The following is an 18,081-nucleotide window of genomic DNA, read 5'->3' as shown; positions in this document are numbered from 1 at the left end:
TTAGACTGAATTCAATCATATCGTTTGATGAAAGAGCTGGTACTCTGAAAACTATTTGCTACATTTCGTTTGTGTGGTTTGATGAGAAAATACGGTGGAATACTTCCGTTCACGACATTGAAAACATTTATTTACCCCTATCTACAGTGTGGATACCACGCATTAGTCTTCAGAATTCAGCTACGGAGCACATGAACATTAACACAGGAGACACTCAAGATAAGCAAGTTGTATATTACCCTTCTGGATCTGCAGCCTTTGCATTTGTTGGTCTTGCCACGACAAAATGCGATGCTGTTATGTTGTACTTCCCTTTCGACAGACATAGCTGTGAATTGAACTTTATAAGTATGGAACCCATACATCGAGTATTGATGGTTGTACATGATCTTCCACACAAAGTACCCTCATATGAGAACAAGGAATGGAAGATTCTAAGTATTAAGAAAAAGCATTCAATCTACCATGTCGCCAGAAACCACAGTATGATCTCCTTCAGCATACAGTTTGAGAGAAGACCAGCGTTTTATATCCTGAACATTTTGTCACCCCTACCTTGTCTTGGCCTCACAAATGTTCTCGTATTCGCTTTACCCATTTCTTCGGGAGAACGAGTGTCTTTCTCAGTAACAATTTTGCTGACGTTGGTTTTCTTTCTGAACATGATAGCTGATCGCTTACCCCCTACTAGTGAACCTATCAGTCTGTTCAATGTGATGGTTATGGTGCAATTGCAAAATAGTGTGTTCATAGTCATTTGTACAATATTATCCATGATGACTTACGAAAAAGCGCAGAAAAATGCAGATGTTCCCAGAATGTTGTGCAAAATTGTTGTATTTTTGCAAAATACAAACAAAACTAGAGGTATGTCATCGGAGCAGGAGGATGTATCTGCGATTCCAGCTAAAACAGATGAATTGAAGACTGCTCAAAAAACATCAGACTCTTCATCGCAAATTACATGGAATGAAGTTTCAGATTGCACTGAGAGATCTTTTTCCAAATTATTTTCTTGTATGTTCATTGTAGAATGGATTATTTTTCTTACAATGATGATAGTTGGAACAGATTAATAAAAATTTCGAAACCGAACCATGGCTTGAGACGATGACCATTGCGCCAATCCACACATTTGGAATAGATTCGTATTAGTAAACTATAATTTACATTCATTAATCATAGTTGATTTGTTAATCACAGTTTCATAAATCGTGAAACTTTATTTATCAGATAAACTTTATTTTACATTCGTTAATTAAAGACAACAATGATATCAGAATTTGTAGATTTAAGAAATTACGAAAAAAGGCAGAGACTGGTGTAAAAAATTATGCATAAAATATGGGGATAACGAACGTTAATCAAATTGGAAGTCCATTTAAACATTCAAACAGAGCAAACACGGACAATCAGACATCCAAAAACATCGACCAGAGAGGCGGGATCAGGAGCCATGGAGAAGGCGACATGCGAAATGATAACTTTAAACGAAACTGCTGATACTCTTGTTTCATCAACACTGAAAAAATGACTGGTCAAAGTCACCAAGAAGACTAATAAATTTTATTAGATAAAATTATAGTAAATCTAGAATTTGTAAGTAACTTTCACGAGGTATCGTTTTAAAAATTGCTCGTGTGTAGAGCATACTCTTGGGTATCGACTATATCAACTGGGAGACAAACCCCATATGCAGGTGGTGAGAGTATATTGCTACATGAGTAAGGAAAGTTGTTAGAAAAGATTTGACGTTTATCATACAGTATTGTTATTAGGTTACCACTAATGTCTTTTTATAGTAAAATGTCCAAATATGAGACACTTGTGTCAGACTTTGTAATGTCACTGTCTTATTTCATATCGAATCGACATATGAATTGAAACTTTTGTTCACTTTTGTTCAATTGAAGTCACAACAGGTGTTTTCTTCTTCTGGAACTAAGACCAAAGACTTTAGTAGATTGTAGAATTAAATTTTGGTCTTAGTCCTTATTTCTTTTGTAAGACCAAAAATTTTAGTAGATTTTAAAAATTTGCGAATTGAAGTCACAAAAAATGATTAAAACCATTTTCAATGAAATGTAAATTATAAAGTTATTAGTTTTCTTCTAATTTCTTTTGGACCAAAAACTTAAGTGGACTAAGACCAAAAACTTTAGTAGATTGTAAAATTTTGCAGAATAAATTTTGATCCTGTTTGAAATTTTGCTATTGTTTGAAATTGCTAAAAATACCTTTATACATTCCCGTAAAAAAGATAAAAATTTTCAACAGAATTAAATTTAAACCATTAAGTGAATTCAATTTTTGCAAAAATGTAAATTATAAAGTTATTAGCCATTTTCAATTAAACGTAAATATGAAATAATAAAGTTATTAGTGGATAGTAAATTTTGGTCTTAGTCGTAAGTTATTTTGTAAAACGGCCCCTAGTATCTCCAAAAACTACATACACTGTAGGTATACGTATTGTCAATCAGAAACTCGAGAATCTTTTTAATTTCAATTTCAGAGTACTTTTGCGTACAAACAATCAGAAAATAATTAAGATTATTTAAAGTACATTACTAAGACAGTTATATGATTTTACTATAGCAGTCATGTACAAGCAATGCACTGTATTTGTAAACTCTTATGGTTTTGCTTGTAGTTACCATTACCTTGTAATTGTACAGGTAAACTGAATGATTTTGTATAAATTTGATGAATTGTATTTCTGTAATGTATATTTTTGCTTGCAGTACTGAAGACAGAAATTTTGATATGTTTGGAGATTTGATAAAGTTCATTTGTAGAAAATGAACAACTTTTTTCTATTTGTTGCCTGTTATAATTTAATTTCCAAATTAAAAAAAAATCTCTACTAATTTGTAAAACTTATATGTCCAGTCCTAATAACGTATGAGAACTTCTTCTTTTTAAAAAATTTTTTTTTTTTTCCCCCTTATACCCCCTTTCTTAAATTGCCTTCTATGGACTTGATAGAAGAATGATGCATCTTTGGAAATATAAGTTCAGGAACTGGAGCCTCTTCCTGAAATTCTGAAATCTATCTTTTTTTCAAGTCCTGTGATATACTGAATGTCAGAGATCATTTAATGTTGACAAGCAAACATTCAAAAACTCGCTTTTAATGAAGGTTTAAATAATATCTGATATTGCATTTAGGCATTAAAAGTATCATCAAATAATGGATGAAAGTTCTGATGTCTCTATTCTCATGTATTATGATCATTTTTATGGCCTTCTTTTCAAAGTACTATACTCATTTTAAAATATGACTGTTATTGACAACATCAGGAAATTCCTGTTCTTAAAACCCATTAAAAAAGATACTGATTCTAAAAAACGCAATTCTTTGATCTAGAAATATAATAATGGTGTTGTTTGTTCAAACACTTAGTAGATACTGTTGATTGCATTGTGATAGGAATTGCTACATTGTGTTTTACCCATATATAACCATGTCGAGTATAATAATTGTAGATTAAAAGTTTTTGACACATTTAGGTTGAATCAATATTGACCAATTCAACAGAAAAATATACTCTCAATTGCAAGAAAAGTACTGCTGAAACATTAAAAATAAAACGAAAGATGATAAGGTATGCGATTTTCCTGTGTTCTTCTTCAGATTTTCCCCATACACTCTATTCATACATAATATGTAAATATAATATAAATATTATCTTCCTACTGAGACTAACCCTATACCAATGGGGCCACAATTAAAAATAAATATTCCTCACTACATTGGGAGTTCTACTATAAATAAGACTATGTGGATATGGCCTTACTGTTCTTGAGAAGTTGATTTAAAAAAAAAAATGTCCACGTATAATTCAAATGTGAACCCAGATTAAGGCTATGATCTATACAAAGTCGAATCTGTTCCACACGAGGTTTCTTATTTTAAAAGGAATTAAAATTTGAAACTCTGCTGGTCCTAAGCAAAATATAATCCTAAAGTCCATAGTTAAAGCTTTTCAAATTCTCCAAATCCTCATGTTTTTTTTTAAATTCTCATAAATTGTTGTACTAGTATTTGCTCCACTGTAAAATTCTCCACCATCTCTGTCCTGGCTCTTTTCAAATCCTCTGGTTCTCTAACTTCACTACCGCTGAATCTACATCACACGAAGATGCTTGGATACAAAAACCTTGCTGTTCTTCTTTTGAGGCATACACCGACCTTACTTAATTAACTTGGATCGAATCTACACTGATCAAGAAAGCTTTGATATATATGTCTTTTTTTCTTATATTTTTAACATACATTTTTCGTTTTTCTGAATTGTAATGGGCATCTCCTTTTCAATTTCTTTTACCCAACGATGCTTATGGCAAGTTTGGTTAAAACTAAATCAACAGTTCATAAAAAGAAGCGTTAACGAAGAGTTAACAACATAATACCATGGAAGACAGACTTACAGACAGACAGACACAACAGACATGAAAGCTAATCTAAGAGCTTCGACGAGCTTTGATGCTTATGGCAACTTTGGTTAAAACTTAATCAACAGTTCATAAAAAGAAGATTAACGAAGAGTTAACGACATAATACCATGGAGGACAGACTTACAAACAGACAGATAGACAGACACAACATACATGAAAGCTAATCTAAGAGCCCCGATGAGCTTTCTTTTTTTATCTTTCTATTTTTCAGCTTCGATGATCTACGTAAAAAGAGGTATGTTATACACATTTTAAATAAAGTATTTAATGGACGAAGATTGTTGGTGATATAATGACTAAAACTTTTTTTTTTTTTTTTTTTTTAAATTTTGCTTATTCTTTTAATAATGAAGAGATTCTATCGCAGCTTATCGCGATTTTGTTTTAATCAGATTGGTGCGCAAACAATAATAAAATTTTAATCAGGTCTGTTATATAGACCAGAGACATATACAGACGTAGCATATTTGTCTTGAGGTCGAGGTCAATGCATGACATTCTATGGCGAAATCATATACAAAAAAAAAAAAAAATTCAATGCACCTTTGCACATTCTAAAAATGCATTGAAATGCACCGGATATTGAATTTTAACATAACGCAGCTACAAGAGAAAGAGCTAGTCAAATATCATCAGCAAAAATATTAGGTTAATGCATCCATTAAGTCTATTCTTTTAAAAATCCAATTAACTCATTATCTTACTGTCCTTTGTAAATAATGATTTGAGAATAATGATTTCAAGAACAAACCCAACAAACATGGTTCTTGGATTCAGAAACCCTTTAGTTCTTTGATCTGAATATTCTTCCTGCATACACAATTATCTATAAGTTGATATTAAAAAGTGGTTTGATTTTCTAACAATTTGTCGGAATTCCAATGGGAAAAACTACTGATTGCGCTACTTTATTAGCAAACTTAGTTTTGTATTCACATCCAGCAGGATTTCTTAAAAAAAACTTCTACATGAAAAGAAGTAGGTTTATTACTGTGATCTTTAATTTAACATTTACAAGATATATCGACGACGTTAACATTATTCATTTTCATTCTTTCGTTGTATCTCTTTGAACTCAAAATAAAAAAAATACAACAGAGTCCGACATATCTGTTGTTTTACTAAAAAGGCATTAATGGTGACTCAAAATGTGATGACTTCATTTTTTATGGCTAACTTCTCTGATCCATGTAGTAATATACCAATATCACATGCATGTAGAATTTATGCCTCTCACTAAAGCGACAGAAGCTATTAACAAATAAGCTGATAATACATAGAAAATCTCGTTTAAAGTCAACATGTTGCAAATTCTATGGTCGATACACTGCTTTCGTAAAAAAACAACAACAACAAACAAACAGCCTATTTCATGTACATAAATTGGAATGTAAATAAAAGTAATGTGTAATGATTGAATTGGTTTAAGACGCGATGATGTAATTTCGACAACGTAGTATCAATTAACAATAATTATTTCCATTCAATTGCTGACACGATATATCCCTTTGTGCTTGAAATTAAAGATACCACAGAGTCTGACACGTTTCCATACTTGGATATTTTACCAGAAAAATACATACCGGTTAATTGTAACTTTACAACCGAGCTTAATAATAAACGTGAAGACTAACTTTTCAATCATTTATTCGGCAACCCTTATCACTCAGTTGATTCGATATCAAATAGCATGCTCTATATACGAACAGTTTCTAAAGCGTGGTAAATTATAAACGGAAAGTTCATGAAACAAGAATATCAACATTCTCGTTTAAATCATCATTTCGTAAGTTCTATGGTCGATTCAATGACCTTGTCAACAAATACAATCCATCATTAAGACAAATGCTGATAGAGGTTTATCATACTAATTGTTCGGTCATTATTTGAACACTGAATTGTCGACACATTTCTCCGTTATTTCCCGATCACGACAAGGAGCACACGGCGGATGTGAGCAGTCCGCAGGGGATGCTCACTCCTCCATGGCACCTGATCCCACCTCTGATGTTCCAGAGGTCCGTGCTTGCGCTGATCCTAATTTGTATTGTTTGAATGTACTTTTGACCTAAATACTTTTTGTTATCTTCATATATTTCATTTTAAAGTTGGATTTCACGAAGTGAAAAATAAATTTAACTTTTTACAACGAGTTAAATGTGAAAATAACAAATAGATATCAAAGTTAAAAACAATACAAATCAATATCAGAACTAGAACAAACACAGACCTCTGAAACCTTAGAGATGGGATCAGGTGCCATGGAAGAGTGAACATCCCCCGCCGACCGGTCACACCCGCCGTGTGTTCCTTGTCATGATCAGGAAATAAAAATCCGTTTGCAATTCAGTGTGAAATAATGACCTAACAATCAGTATGAAAAAAACATCAGACAGCATTTGTCTTAATGATAGATTGTTTTTGCCGACATTTGTCGACCATAGAACTTACAAAATGATGAGAAAATAGTCAAAATACCTAAAAATGTCTCGCAGTTTTCGAAGTTAATTCCGTCTTTGGAGTCTGGTTAAACTGTTAAGAATTAAACCTTCTCTTTAGATTTGCACACTTTATTTTCTATTTCTTGTTTATTTTGAATATACACTTATTAGAAGTTGAGGAATACTCTCTGTAATTAGAAATTTTGCTTGCTTTATTGCATATTCCTTGCAGAAAGAAAAAGAAATCAGATCTTTCTAGAGTTTTTTTTTTCGTAAACAGTACATGTATTTACAATATAAACTTTTACAGCGTTAAGTTAGAAAAATTGACCAGAAGTAGAATGAAGTGTCACAGATAAGGATGAGACTGCTAACTACGAACAGAGATCTATCAACAGCATGTCCGATGTCCTTCCATCCCAGATCTAGGTAGGGTTCGGCTTGCGATTGTTGTATAACTTCACTATCGTCGTCTTCATATGGAAATACTTCATTAATTTTGGGAATATTTGGTATTTCGAATTCCTGGACGCTTTTGAACTTCAAGCACATCAGCTTACCAGCATAATAGGCACACATTTTCCAATGAGTGGGGACTGGTTTTGCTTTATCGTCATTGTCATACAGACTTAGACTTGCTATCGTAAAGAAAACTATAAATGAGCTCATTGTCATTTGTATCGTAATGTATATGTTCAAAAGACAAACTGGATCCCCTATTGGTGGAAGTTCATCCGCCATGGCATTCATAAACACTACAAAAGTCAACAGAAGTGTTATGGCGTACGAAATTCTTTCACCCGACTGATGGGGCAAAAGAAAGACAAGGACGTTCAAAGCACTTAAGAATATGATTGGCAGGAGAACATTTATCATCAGAAATTCTGGTTTGCGACGAAAATGAATATTAAAAGAGATTTCCGTGATTTTCCCATGAACAAATTTTGAGCTTACATTTGTTCCAGTGATCACCCATTGTGGATGTTCCACATAATGATCGAGCCGAATACTATCACGGAGCGATTTTAGAACAACCTTTTCCTCGTAATGTGAATTTATGATCTGAATCTCGCATGAATGTTTGTCCATGGGATAATAGAAAATATCTGGTTCACAAAGTGTTAAAATACTTCCCGTTATTACATAGTTGACTGTACCGTTGAAGAAATGCTGTGTTTTATGAACTGAAGTGGATTCAGTTGTTAATTCAAACCCCTCTGCAGGATTATGTAGAATCATGGTCGGAGTCCATACCTTGTCTTTGGACAGTTGGAACATCATCATGTCTTCGTCTAAGGCGTCCCACTGAATAAACTCATCTTTCCACACCAAATTCAACGCAATGGACGATTTTAGCGTACCTGTTTTCACATTGAAATCCTGAATGGAATTTAACATTAGATCTGTGTAGACAAACATGGTATTCTTCTGATTTTTGAGCGGCCTTAGACATTTTGTGTAGTTTTCCAAGACTGAATCTTGAATATCTTTCAGCACTTGGTACGTGTGACAGGAACAAGCCACCAAGAAGTAAAACATTAGAAATAGCCAAACCGCCATCATGAAAATTCTGAAAAATTATGACGATGGCCAAAAAATACATGCATCATAATTTATTTTTGAATTGTCTCACGGGTATTTTTTTTTATAGAAAATTATGCAATGTAATTAAGTCGGTAACCAGGATCCTTAACTAATGGAAATTCCTCATGCGAAACAAAGCCATTCTTCAGCAAAATGTCTTTCTCGTGTATAAAATACAATTAAGGTGGTGTACATCTTGTACTATTTTGGATTAATAAAACATTATCTTCAATCAATGCTTCCTTCAGAATAGGTCTTAATGATATGAGTATCTAAGTGCTCTATTTATTCCTCAAAGCCTGTATTTCTGATGCAATGGAAAATCCAATTATTTGAAGATATTTCTCCTAACATTATATCGATGATTCGTTTACTGCAATGAAATTAATTTCTGTAGTAATTGTTATTAATTCAAGATTTATTGGACTTCGAAAACCTATTATTTGACCGAATAAATAAAAAGTATAGTCATATAAGATACTTTTTTGTACATTGATACTAAACAAACACGTATCATTTTATACTGAACCGTTTTAGGGTTATATCTTGCTTGAAAAATTTTCTCAAATTGTAATTAATTTCTCTTAATCATTCTTTTGTAATTATTTAAAAAGCTTAGAATTATTATTAAAATTCGCTTGATCTGGTAAATATAATTCTATAACCGGAGCAAGTTAGTAACAAATCTCTCATTCCTCGCTGTCTCATCTACTTTCACTGAAAGGCCATCTTTACAAAATTCTTTAGTTGCCCTCTCCCGACCAACTCACTGAAATGACCCGACTCAAAACTTTATTTTTACATTCCAGAAAACATTCCCCCCTTTTTATTCCTCTCATAAATTCAACAAATATTCTTTAATTTCCTGGGAAAGAAACATTTGCCACCTACCTTTCGACCCAATAATTTTACCCTGAGTCGGGAGAAGGCAAGCAAATATTCTTTTAAATATTACCTAAAGAAATGTAGGTTGCCATTATTTGAAAGTGCTTGATCCTTTTTTGAGCTGTGCTTACAGTACATCAACTTTTTCCCGCTGAATAAAATTTAAGGGATTCTTTTGCCGTTGTTATATACCTTTAATTTTACTTTTTAACCTGACACATATTTCGGGTTTCCTAAATTAAACGTGGGCATTGTCATTCTTTGAATAGTTTTGGAGATACCTATCTCATATCCACAATAATCTACTGAAACTTTCATATCATCTTTTCACATAATGCCATTCTGAGCACCTAAGTTATGTTTAGCTCTGAGAAATATTTCGGGTTTCCAGTAGGAATTCCTTGGACACTGCCATTCCTTCCCATCTCTTATCCACAACTTATTCCAAATCACGGAATGAAATTTAATGGTACTTTCAAATACTATTTACTAGTATCTTTTTAAGGCCTGAAATGAACAAAAATAAAATGTTTTATTTATATAGAAATTATAAATTGCTGCTTTTGTTTTCTTCGATCACTGGTCGATGCAGCGACAAATTTACACTTAAACTGCGTTAAAATGAGAAAACTTCAGTTTTAAATAAACTCTCCTCTGAGCTATTTTTGGGCAATTTTGGCCAAATGACACAAGACAGAATTAATTTTAATTTCATTTATTATAAAATAACAACACATACTAGTACTACAAATTAAATAAATTAAAAAAAAAAAGGCCAAGCAAACAACAACATCAACATGAACGGAGAATATAGAATAGTAAAATAGATGACATCAAAATTCCCTCTACATTTTAAAAATCTCCGGGGACTACTCAGTACTAGTAACAAACATAATCTACTAGTATTACTTGGAATTTTTTTTCTATATACATGTGGAATCATTCAGCAAAATTTGAAAAACCACGCAACTTCACTAAGAACAACATTATGAATACGTGCATGTCTATATGTTTATAAATATGAAAAAATGATGTCTTGAGAACATGATGAACAATTGCTCTACGTATGAACAATTTCTAAAACAAGGTTAGTTGATAAAACAAAATTTTACATCAAAAGTTTCGTTTAAACCATCAGTTTGTAAATTCTATAGTCTATATTCGATAAAATAACCTTGTCAACAAATACAATTAATCATTAAGTCAGATGCTGACTGATGTTTTTCATAATACCTGGTAATTGTTTATACCCATCTTTTACACACTGAATTTACTATAGTAAATCACAAATGTTGACTGACCTCTTCCACATTGTATGGCTTTGCTCTTTGTATATTCATGAATTTCAGTGGTAAAATTTGTTGAATCGTATGGTTTAGATACTGGTATCAATTATTGATTTGAGATGAAAATTTTTGCTTTATTTGATTCTTTATTTCTGTCCATTTTACAGGGACCCCTAAGTCCACCCGTTCTTTGTCTAGCCTTATGATGTTTTCATTTTTTCAAAGTTAACATCATGCACTGCAGATACACTTGCTTTTAAACATATAAGACACGGTGCGCATTTTCTTATTATTTTCTTGGGTTAAGAAGCTTTTCTCTGCATTACATTCGGTACTGGTTTTTGTTAAATAGATTTCATGATTTTTTTTTACTTGTAGTCAGTAAGTAAAGAACTATTTTAAGGTTAATTTTTTTCTCACAAAAACAGGGATGCAAGATAGTAAAACTACAAAAATTAAATCATTTAACTATGGATGGCCAGCAAATGAAAATAACGTAGGAAAGCCAGTTTCCAATAATCAAAAGCAAGAACATTCTTAGACATGCCTTATTTGTCATGTTACTAATATATTCCCAGGTAATCCAGTCTGGAGTTTTCGCTTTCTCTTTTCCCGTACTGTTCTCATGATCTCCCTCACCACTGATTGATTTCCCACACCTTCCCAGGGTCTGATTTTCCATTTCACATCCCTCCGATCCAACTGCGTTTTTCTTGATCTTTCTGATAGCAATTCTCATTAATAAATTTTTCAATGCATTGGGAACAGGATCATTCTTCACCGTTTTGTCGGAAATGATAATTGTCAAAATTGTAAAGATTAGAATAAAAATGCTATTTCCGATCTGAATCATTATTGAGATGTTCAGCATGCTTATTGGATCACTACTGCGAGGCAAACTGTCAGCGACCAAATTCAGAAAGAAAACCATTGTCAGCAAATTGGTGACCGCTAGTGAAACTCTCTCACCAGAAGATTCTGGTAGTACAAAAACTAGAGGATTAGTCAGACCTAAAGCTATGATAGGAATCAAAATATTCAAAATGAGAAATTCTGGCTTCCTCTTAAAACGTACTGTAAAAATAACACGATTGTGATCAAATACCGCGGAAAACTTGTGGGTCGTATTTTCCTTTAAAATGTCTATAATTGTCCACTCTTTGCTATTGGTTGGCAAAAAATAAAAGTCAAACTCAATGCTTTTCAGAACCATGTGTTCTTTGTCAAGCGGGCTCAAAATATCCAAAGTGCAGTCATGTTGATCAAAGGGGTAATAGAAAATATCAGCGTAACATTTTGTGATTGCAAGCCCATTAACAGTGTATAGCACTTTGCCATTGGAGGCTAATATAATGCTCTCCTCGATTTGATTACCAGTGTCAATGCCGAGAACCTCTGTTGCTGAATTCAACAGAACAATTTGAGGAGTCCAAGTTGAATCCCTGGGCAAATACATATAATAAACTCCATTTTGTGAAGAATTCCATCTCAATATTTCATCCATCCACGTAAATCCTATTGTAAGTGTTGTTGCTAAGATTCCATTTTTTTCATCAAATGATTGCAGGGTGTTAATCCTGATGTCGATATACACATAAATAGGTTTTCTTTGGTTCAACACAGGTCTGGTAGACTTAGAATAATTTTTAAATAATTCTTGTTTGAAGTTATTGAAATCCTGATAAGAGAATGCCGAGGAATGCTGAAAACACGTAAGAAGAAAGCAATAGATAATTAAGAATTTCATTTTTTCAAAATGAAAACTAACCTTCTCACATTGTGCACAGTCTTATCAGTATTAGTAGAGTACCACCTAATGGGGCTATTTAAATGACTAAAACAAGTATCTGACATCAATAAGTGTCGTTGATGTAAATCGATGTTTAATTAATTGCATTAAAACTAAAAATTAATAGGCAATTATTTATTTGAAGTCATCAAGTTTTGAAGGGATGTACTTTAAGCAGTATTCTTTATCAGAGATCTTGCACATAGACAAGGGAAATTTCGTATTTTTCAATTTTAATTTCATACGTTTGTACATGATCCCAATAAATTTTGACTCTATATTGCATACATCAGCTATATTTTGTTATTTTCTGAATGAAACTAAACAATTAAAATGAAACTTGAGATCATTTTTTACACTAATGAAAGTAAATGGAAATAAAATTAATTATCGTAACAATTCTAGAAAACGTTAGAACAAGACAGACAACGCAGAATTTATTTAATTTCATTAATTATAAAATGACAACACATAAACTAGTAATACAAATTATATATACAAAGTAAAAAAAGGCAAAGCAAACAACATCAACGTGGAATATAGAATAGTAAAAAGAGATGACCTCAAAATTCCCTCTTCATTTTAAATTTTTCCAGGAACTACCAGCAACAAAATAATCTACTTGTATTACTTAGACTTTTTTTCCAAATACATGTGGAATATTCATCAAAATGTTGAAAACACCATGCAAGTTGACTAAGAACAACATTATGAATACGTGCATGTTTGTACAGCCCAACGCACTTTTTAAGCTCACATGTTTTTTAACACAAATTAAGGTCACATTCCTCTAGTACTACTAAAATCAACATTATTAAACTTCAGTTAGGCGACATAACTCTGAATTGTATTATATATTATTTTAGAGATAAATGTCCTTAAACATATATATTTTTAAGTTTTTAACGTACCTGTTTTAAAGGGTAATGTATCAGTAAATGATAATGATGTAACAACTATATGAATCTGCCATAGGTATCTACAAGTTGAATAAAACGAGCCTTCTTTAAAACTATTTAATTGATTTTTTTAATTAGCTTCTTAAAGGTTAGTATTTTTCTAAATACTTTGTACATTTACCATACTCGTCTTGGTTTTGTCAAAATGTATACCGGCATTATGTTTATCTCTTTAAGTAGCAAATTCTTTCTGTTGAAAGGAAAATTATTTTAAATTTTCGGTTTGATACTATGTAATTTTGAAGTGGGATGTATCTTTCATGTTTGTAGATTGTAGAAAGTAACTCTGAAAAATGTCTGTTTTTTTAACATAGAAAGCAGTCAAACAGATGAAAATACTAACATCATCGTGCGCTATAGAGTCAGAATGTACAGAAAAATACAAGTAACAGGAACAATATTGTGCCTATGCCTAATTTTCTGCAAATACTACTGCTTTCAAAAGAAAGGATAACACGACGGCTGCAATTGGAAAGAAACCATAAAAAATCATTTGCAAATACTTGTTATTTATCAACTTAGAGTATATAAAAGTCCGGTTAGATATGCAGTGTGAATTATATTTTTAATAAGTGAAATAACATTTAAATAATTTAAACAATCACCTTTAAAATATATTTTGTTGCCTCTATACACAATATTGCGTTATAAAAATGTGACCATAATTTGTGTGAAAATCCATGTGAGCCTAAAAAGCGCGCTGAGCTGTATATTTATTAAAATGAAATAATGATGTCTTGAGAACATGATGAAGAAGTGCTCTACGTATGAACAATTTCTAAAACAAGGTAAGTTGATAAAACAAAATTTTACATCAAAACTTTCGTTTAAACCACTCTTTTGTAAATTCTATAGTCGATACAATGACCTTGGCAACAAATACAATTAATTGCTGATCATTTAGTCATATGCTGCCTGATGTTTTCATAATACCTGGTTATTGTTTACCATCATTTACACACTGAATTTACTATAGTAAATCACAAATGTTGGCTGACCTCTACCACATTGTATGGCTTTGCTCTTTGTATATTCATGAATTTCAGTGGTAAAATTTAGGAATTTCATTTTTTTTCAAAATGAAAACCAACCTTCTCACATTGTGCACAGTCTTATCAGTATTAGTACAGTATCACCTAATGGGGCTTTTGAAATGACTAAACAAGTATTTGACATCAGTAAGTGTTGTTGATGTAAATCGATGTTTGGTCAATTGCATTAACACTAAAAATTAATAGCCACAGTTTAAAATCGCCTAACAACAGCTGATAACTATAACATACTATAGGTGGCTAACAATATAAAATTTGTAGAAAGCCCTTTGACAATGTTAGAAAACGCCTTCAGATATTCCTAATTTGTCATGTTTCTCAGATAATCCCAGGAAACCTATTCCGATTGTTCATTCTATCTTCTTCAGCACTTACCACTTGATGTTCCTTGGCTCATAAACATATAAAACTACCTCAGTCTGTTTTTTTTCGACTGAGATTCTCTTAATCTTTCTTTCAAAATGCGTCATTTCATTTTGCACTGCTTCTAGAATCCGTTTGTTCCTTGCTGCATTACCATAAATCAATGTAATAGTCAAATTGACAAATATTTCAATAACAATATTTATACAATTATCTATTTGTATCAAAATTCATAAATGAAATGTTTAACATGCTTATTGGATTCCTAATGTGTCAAAGTGAAGCAAACTGTCAGCGATCGAATTGATAAAGAATTCAAAGAGCAAGCAAATCGTGACCACAAAAGAAAGCCTCTCGAGTATTTGTGTAGAAGGAAAACAAAAATATTCACTGTTATGTTAGGAATCAAAATATTTTGAATAAGAAACACTGGCTTTCTTTTCAAACGAATGAAAACGATACAATTATAGCAGATAATGTAATGGCCATGTTGCTCTTTGAAATGCCTTTCATCATCCGTTTATTGTTTTTGTCTAATGGTTGTCCAGTGGCAACGGCAAATTGAAATTAAATCAATGACAATGAAAGTTAGAATTCTAGAAAAGATCTACCACCACACAAACAGTCCATCAATGAGAATACCTCTAGTCACGAACAACGGTCTTACAATAAACTTTTTTACGCGATGTCTCCTATGATTCATTACAACCCTATATAAATCAACATATAAGTCTACATCGAATTCGTACCAAACTTTAGTTAATTCCTTTGAAACTTTCAACTAGTGCACTGGATAGGGTCAAAGAAGTCCATTTTTACCTCTATTGGTCAGAGACCAGAAGAGTTTCTGCGATAGTAATACGTCCGGCGTCCGGTCTCCTCCGGCATATGAGTAACATAACTCCACTATGCCAACAAAGGAATTGACACGGTAAACATTAGTAATATTCTTATTTACAAAAGGGTCCAGTCTTGTAAGGTATTCCACCATATTTCAAGTTCAAGTCCAAACCATTTATTTCCTACAAATATTCATCGACTTTTGCTTCGAGAATTTTTAAATATTAGAAAACTTGAAACTTAATACTGAGCCTAGATATCGATTATCTGAAACATAACCCTCTATCGTGTTCATTCTTCTTTACCCTATAACTAAAGTCCTGCTGGACACATTACAAGTGACGTAAATATAGTTAATAATAAAAACCTTAAATCATTCATTTTGAAAGGGCCAAGATTTATAGGGAACCCTGATCTTTTAAGTGGCTTTATAAATTTCACAAATATATAGCTTCTGTTGAAGATTACGCCAGGCAATGGGCAAAACATAAAAAAGAACACCTTGACACGTCAGAATTGATTAAATGTATCAAATTCATGTTAAAGTCTCCCATTAATCGATTGAGGGACAAAAAGAAAACCGACTGTTTTTCTATGTTCATTTATTCAGAAGTAAAAAAGAAATTAGATCGATTACAGTCAGTGTGTATTGGGTCCTCATGAAAAAGCAGGTAACAACAGTGTCTTTCCTTGTACACTAAGGCTTAATATTTAAACTGTTTTTATTTTACTCCCTCTCTAAGGAGGAAAATCTTCAAAATTATATGTAAGTTTTGAATATATTTAATATTCCTTACCACCTGAATGAATTTGAATATATGTTGGATTCCAAAACTTCATAAAAATCCTTACATGTACAAAGATACATAGCGGGTTCCAATAAATGTTCTACCATTACTCTTTCTTTAATCTTCACTAAAATATTAACAGTAATAAAGCCAGAAGGAGAAACTCGGGAGTCATGTGTAACAATATGTTCGAGAAGTGGTCTTAATAAGAAGTAGATACTGTAGACGTACTTTTTTCCACGGGGTCATAATTCCGCGGAATCTCAATTTCTGTTAATCCGCGGGTAGAAAAATACGCGAATATCTTTAGGTTCTTCTTATATGCCTTACATTTATATTATATACGCTTGGACAAATTTCCGCGGAAATATGTGACCGCGTATATAGCGTAAATTAATACCACGCAGAAAAAAGTACTTCTACAGTACTTAAATATTCCAAGGAACTTTTGCAAAATTTAAAATCACAATTTATACCAAGATCAACAACTTAGAACTGAAGACTTTTCAATTTTATATACAACCATTTCCAAAATTTTTTTCGATAATTAAAGTCCAGTTTTTTGCATCACTGATAGCTGCTTTTTCAATCAAAATGGAAAAAATTGAATTTTTTCTCTTTAATTTACTCACCTTGTCATTAATATGCCCCATTTTTTATTAAAGCTATATACCAAATACATCATTTTCATTTATTCTAACACTTTGTACAACCAATTTTAAGTCATGGCTGTTTAACATTGATAAATTGGAACTCGTAAATTAGCATACATTGCCATTAGTAATTTTCAAATTTGTTTTATTATACACATTCTGATTGTGCATATTAGTACTTTGATTCTTTTGCATTCATACCAAGAAGAATTTATTCAAAACTTTGAGAAAAAGAAAACATTTGCATTTGTTTTTTTTTGTCTCCCAATTGATTCGATACGCAAAACTATGATCTACAGACCAACAATTTCTAAAAGGCAAGCTATTAACAAACAAGTTGATGAAACAAGAATAACAACTTGCTTAAAACCATCAACAAGCAAGTTCTATCGTCGATACAACGAACATGTCAGCAAATACCACTTATCATTAAGTCAAATGCTGAGTTGATGACTGATGTTTTTCATACTACACATGAGTTATTGTTAGGCCGTTATTGATTGATTGTATGTTATTTAACGTCACTCTCAAAATTTTTTTACTTATATGGAGACGCCACCACTTGCCTGTGGAGAGCTACAAATTTTGTCCTATACTCGGCACTTAGGGCCATTGAACAGGGAGGGATCTTTTTCGTGCCAGCACCTGCAACACTGGACCTCGGTTTATACGGTCTCGGTCTCAACGTCCCACAGTGGCATTTGAACCCGCGACGTAAGGATAAACTTCTTACTTTGTGACTCTAGAGCAGACGCTCTTATTACTGCGCCACGCGGGCGATGCCGTTATTGAGACAAGCCGTTAATGAGACAGTGAATTGTCTACGGATTTTTCCGTTATTTTCTCAATCATGACAAGGACAGGAGTACATGGCGGGTGTGACGGTCGTCATGGGATGCTTTCGCCTCCGTGACACCTGATCCCATCTCTGATACTTTTATTGATATTTTTATCTGTGTTTGCTCGCTCCAATCTGCAAT

General features: G+C 32.5%; 3 protein-coding genes across 3 annotated transcripts; 1 reads left to right on the top strand and 2 right to left on the bottom strand.

The window, feature by feature from the left end:
- Nucleotides 1-191: 191 nt before the first annotated feature.
- Nucleotides 192-1,076, top strand: LOC134259269 (acetylcholine receptor subunit delta-like). The gene has a single exon (XM_062741876.1). The coding sequence runs from the start codon at nucleotides 192-194 to the stop codon at nucleotides 1,074-1,076; it is 885 nt and encodes a 294-aa protein (XP_062597860.1).
- Nucleotides 1,077-7,214: 6,138 nt separating this feature from the next.
- On the bottom strand, nucleotides 7,215-8,462 carry LOC134259268 (5-hydroxytryptamine receptor 3A-like). Its single transcript, XM_062741875.1, has one exon. It carries the CDS (start codon nucleotides 8,460-8,462, stop codon nucleotides 7,215-7,217), a length of 1,248 nt encoding a protein of 415 aa, XP_062597859.1.
- A 2,655-nt stretch (nucleotides 8,463-11,117) lies between these two features.
- Nucleotides 11,118-12,161, bottom strand: LOC134259267 (neuronal acetylcholine receptor subunit alpha-7-like). The gene has a single exon (XM_062741874.1). It carries the CDS (start codon nucleotides 12,159-12,161, stop codon nucleotides 11,118-11,120), a length of 1,044 nt encoding a protein of 347 aa, XP_062597858.1.
- Between the last annotated feature and the right edge of the window lie 5,920 nt (nucleotides 12,162-18,081).

Source organism: Saccostrea cucullata, unplaced genomic scaffold, assembly GCF_032062105.1.
Source record: "Saccostrea cucullata isolate Sc308-1 unplaced genomic scaffold, CSIRO_AGI_Scuc_v1 ctg13238, whole genome shotgun sequence".
NCBI lineage: Eukaryota > Metazoa > Mollusca > Bivalvia > Ostreida > Ostreidae > Saccostrea > Saccostrea cuccullata.
This window is presented reverse-complemented; position numbering and strand designations above follow the sequence as displayed.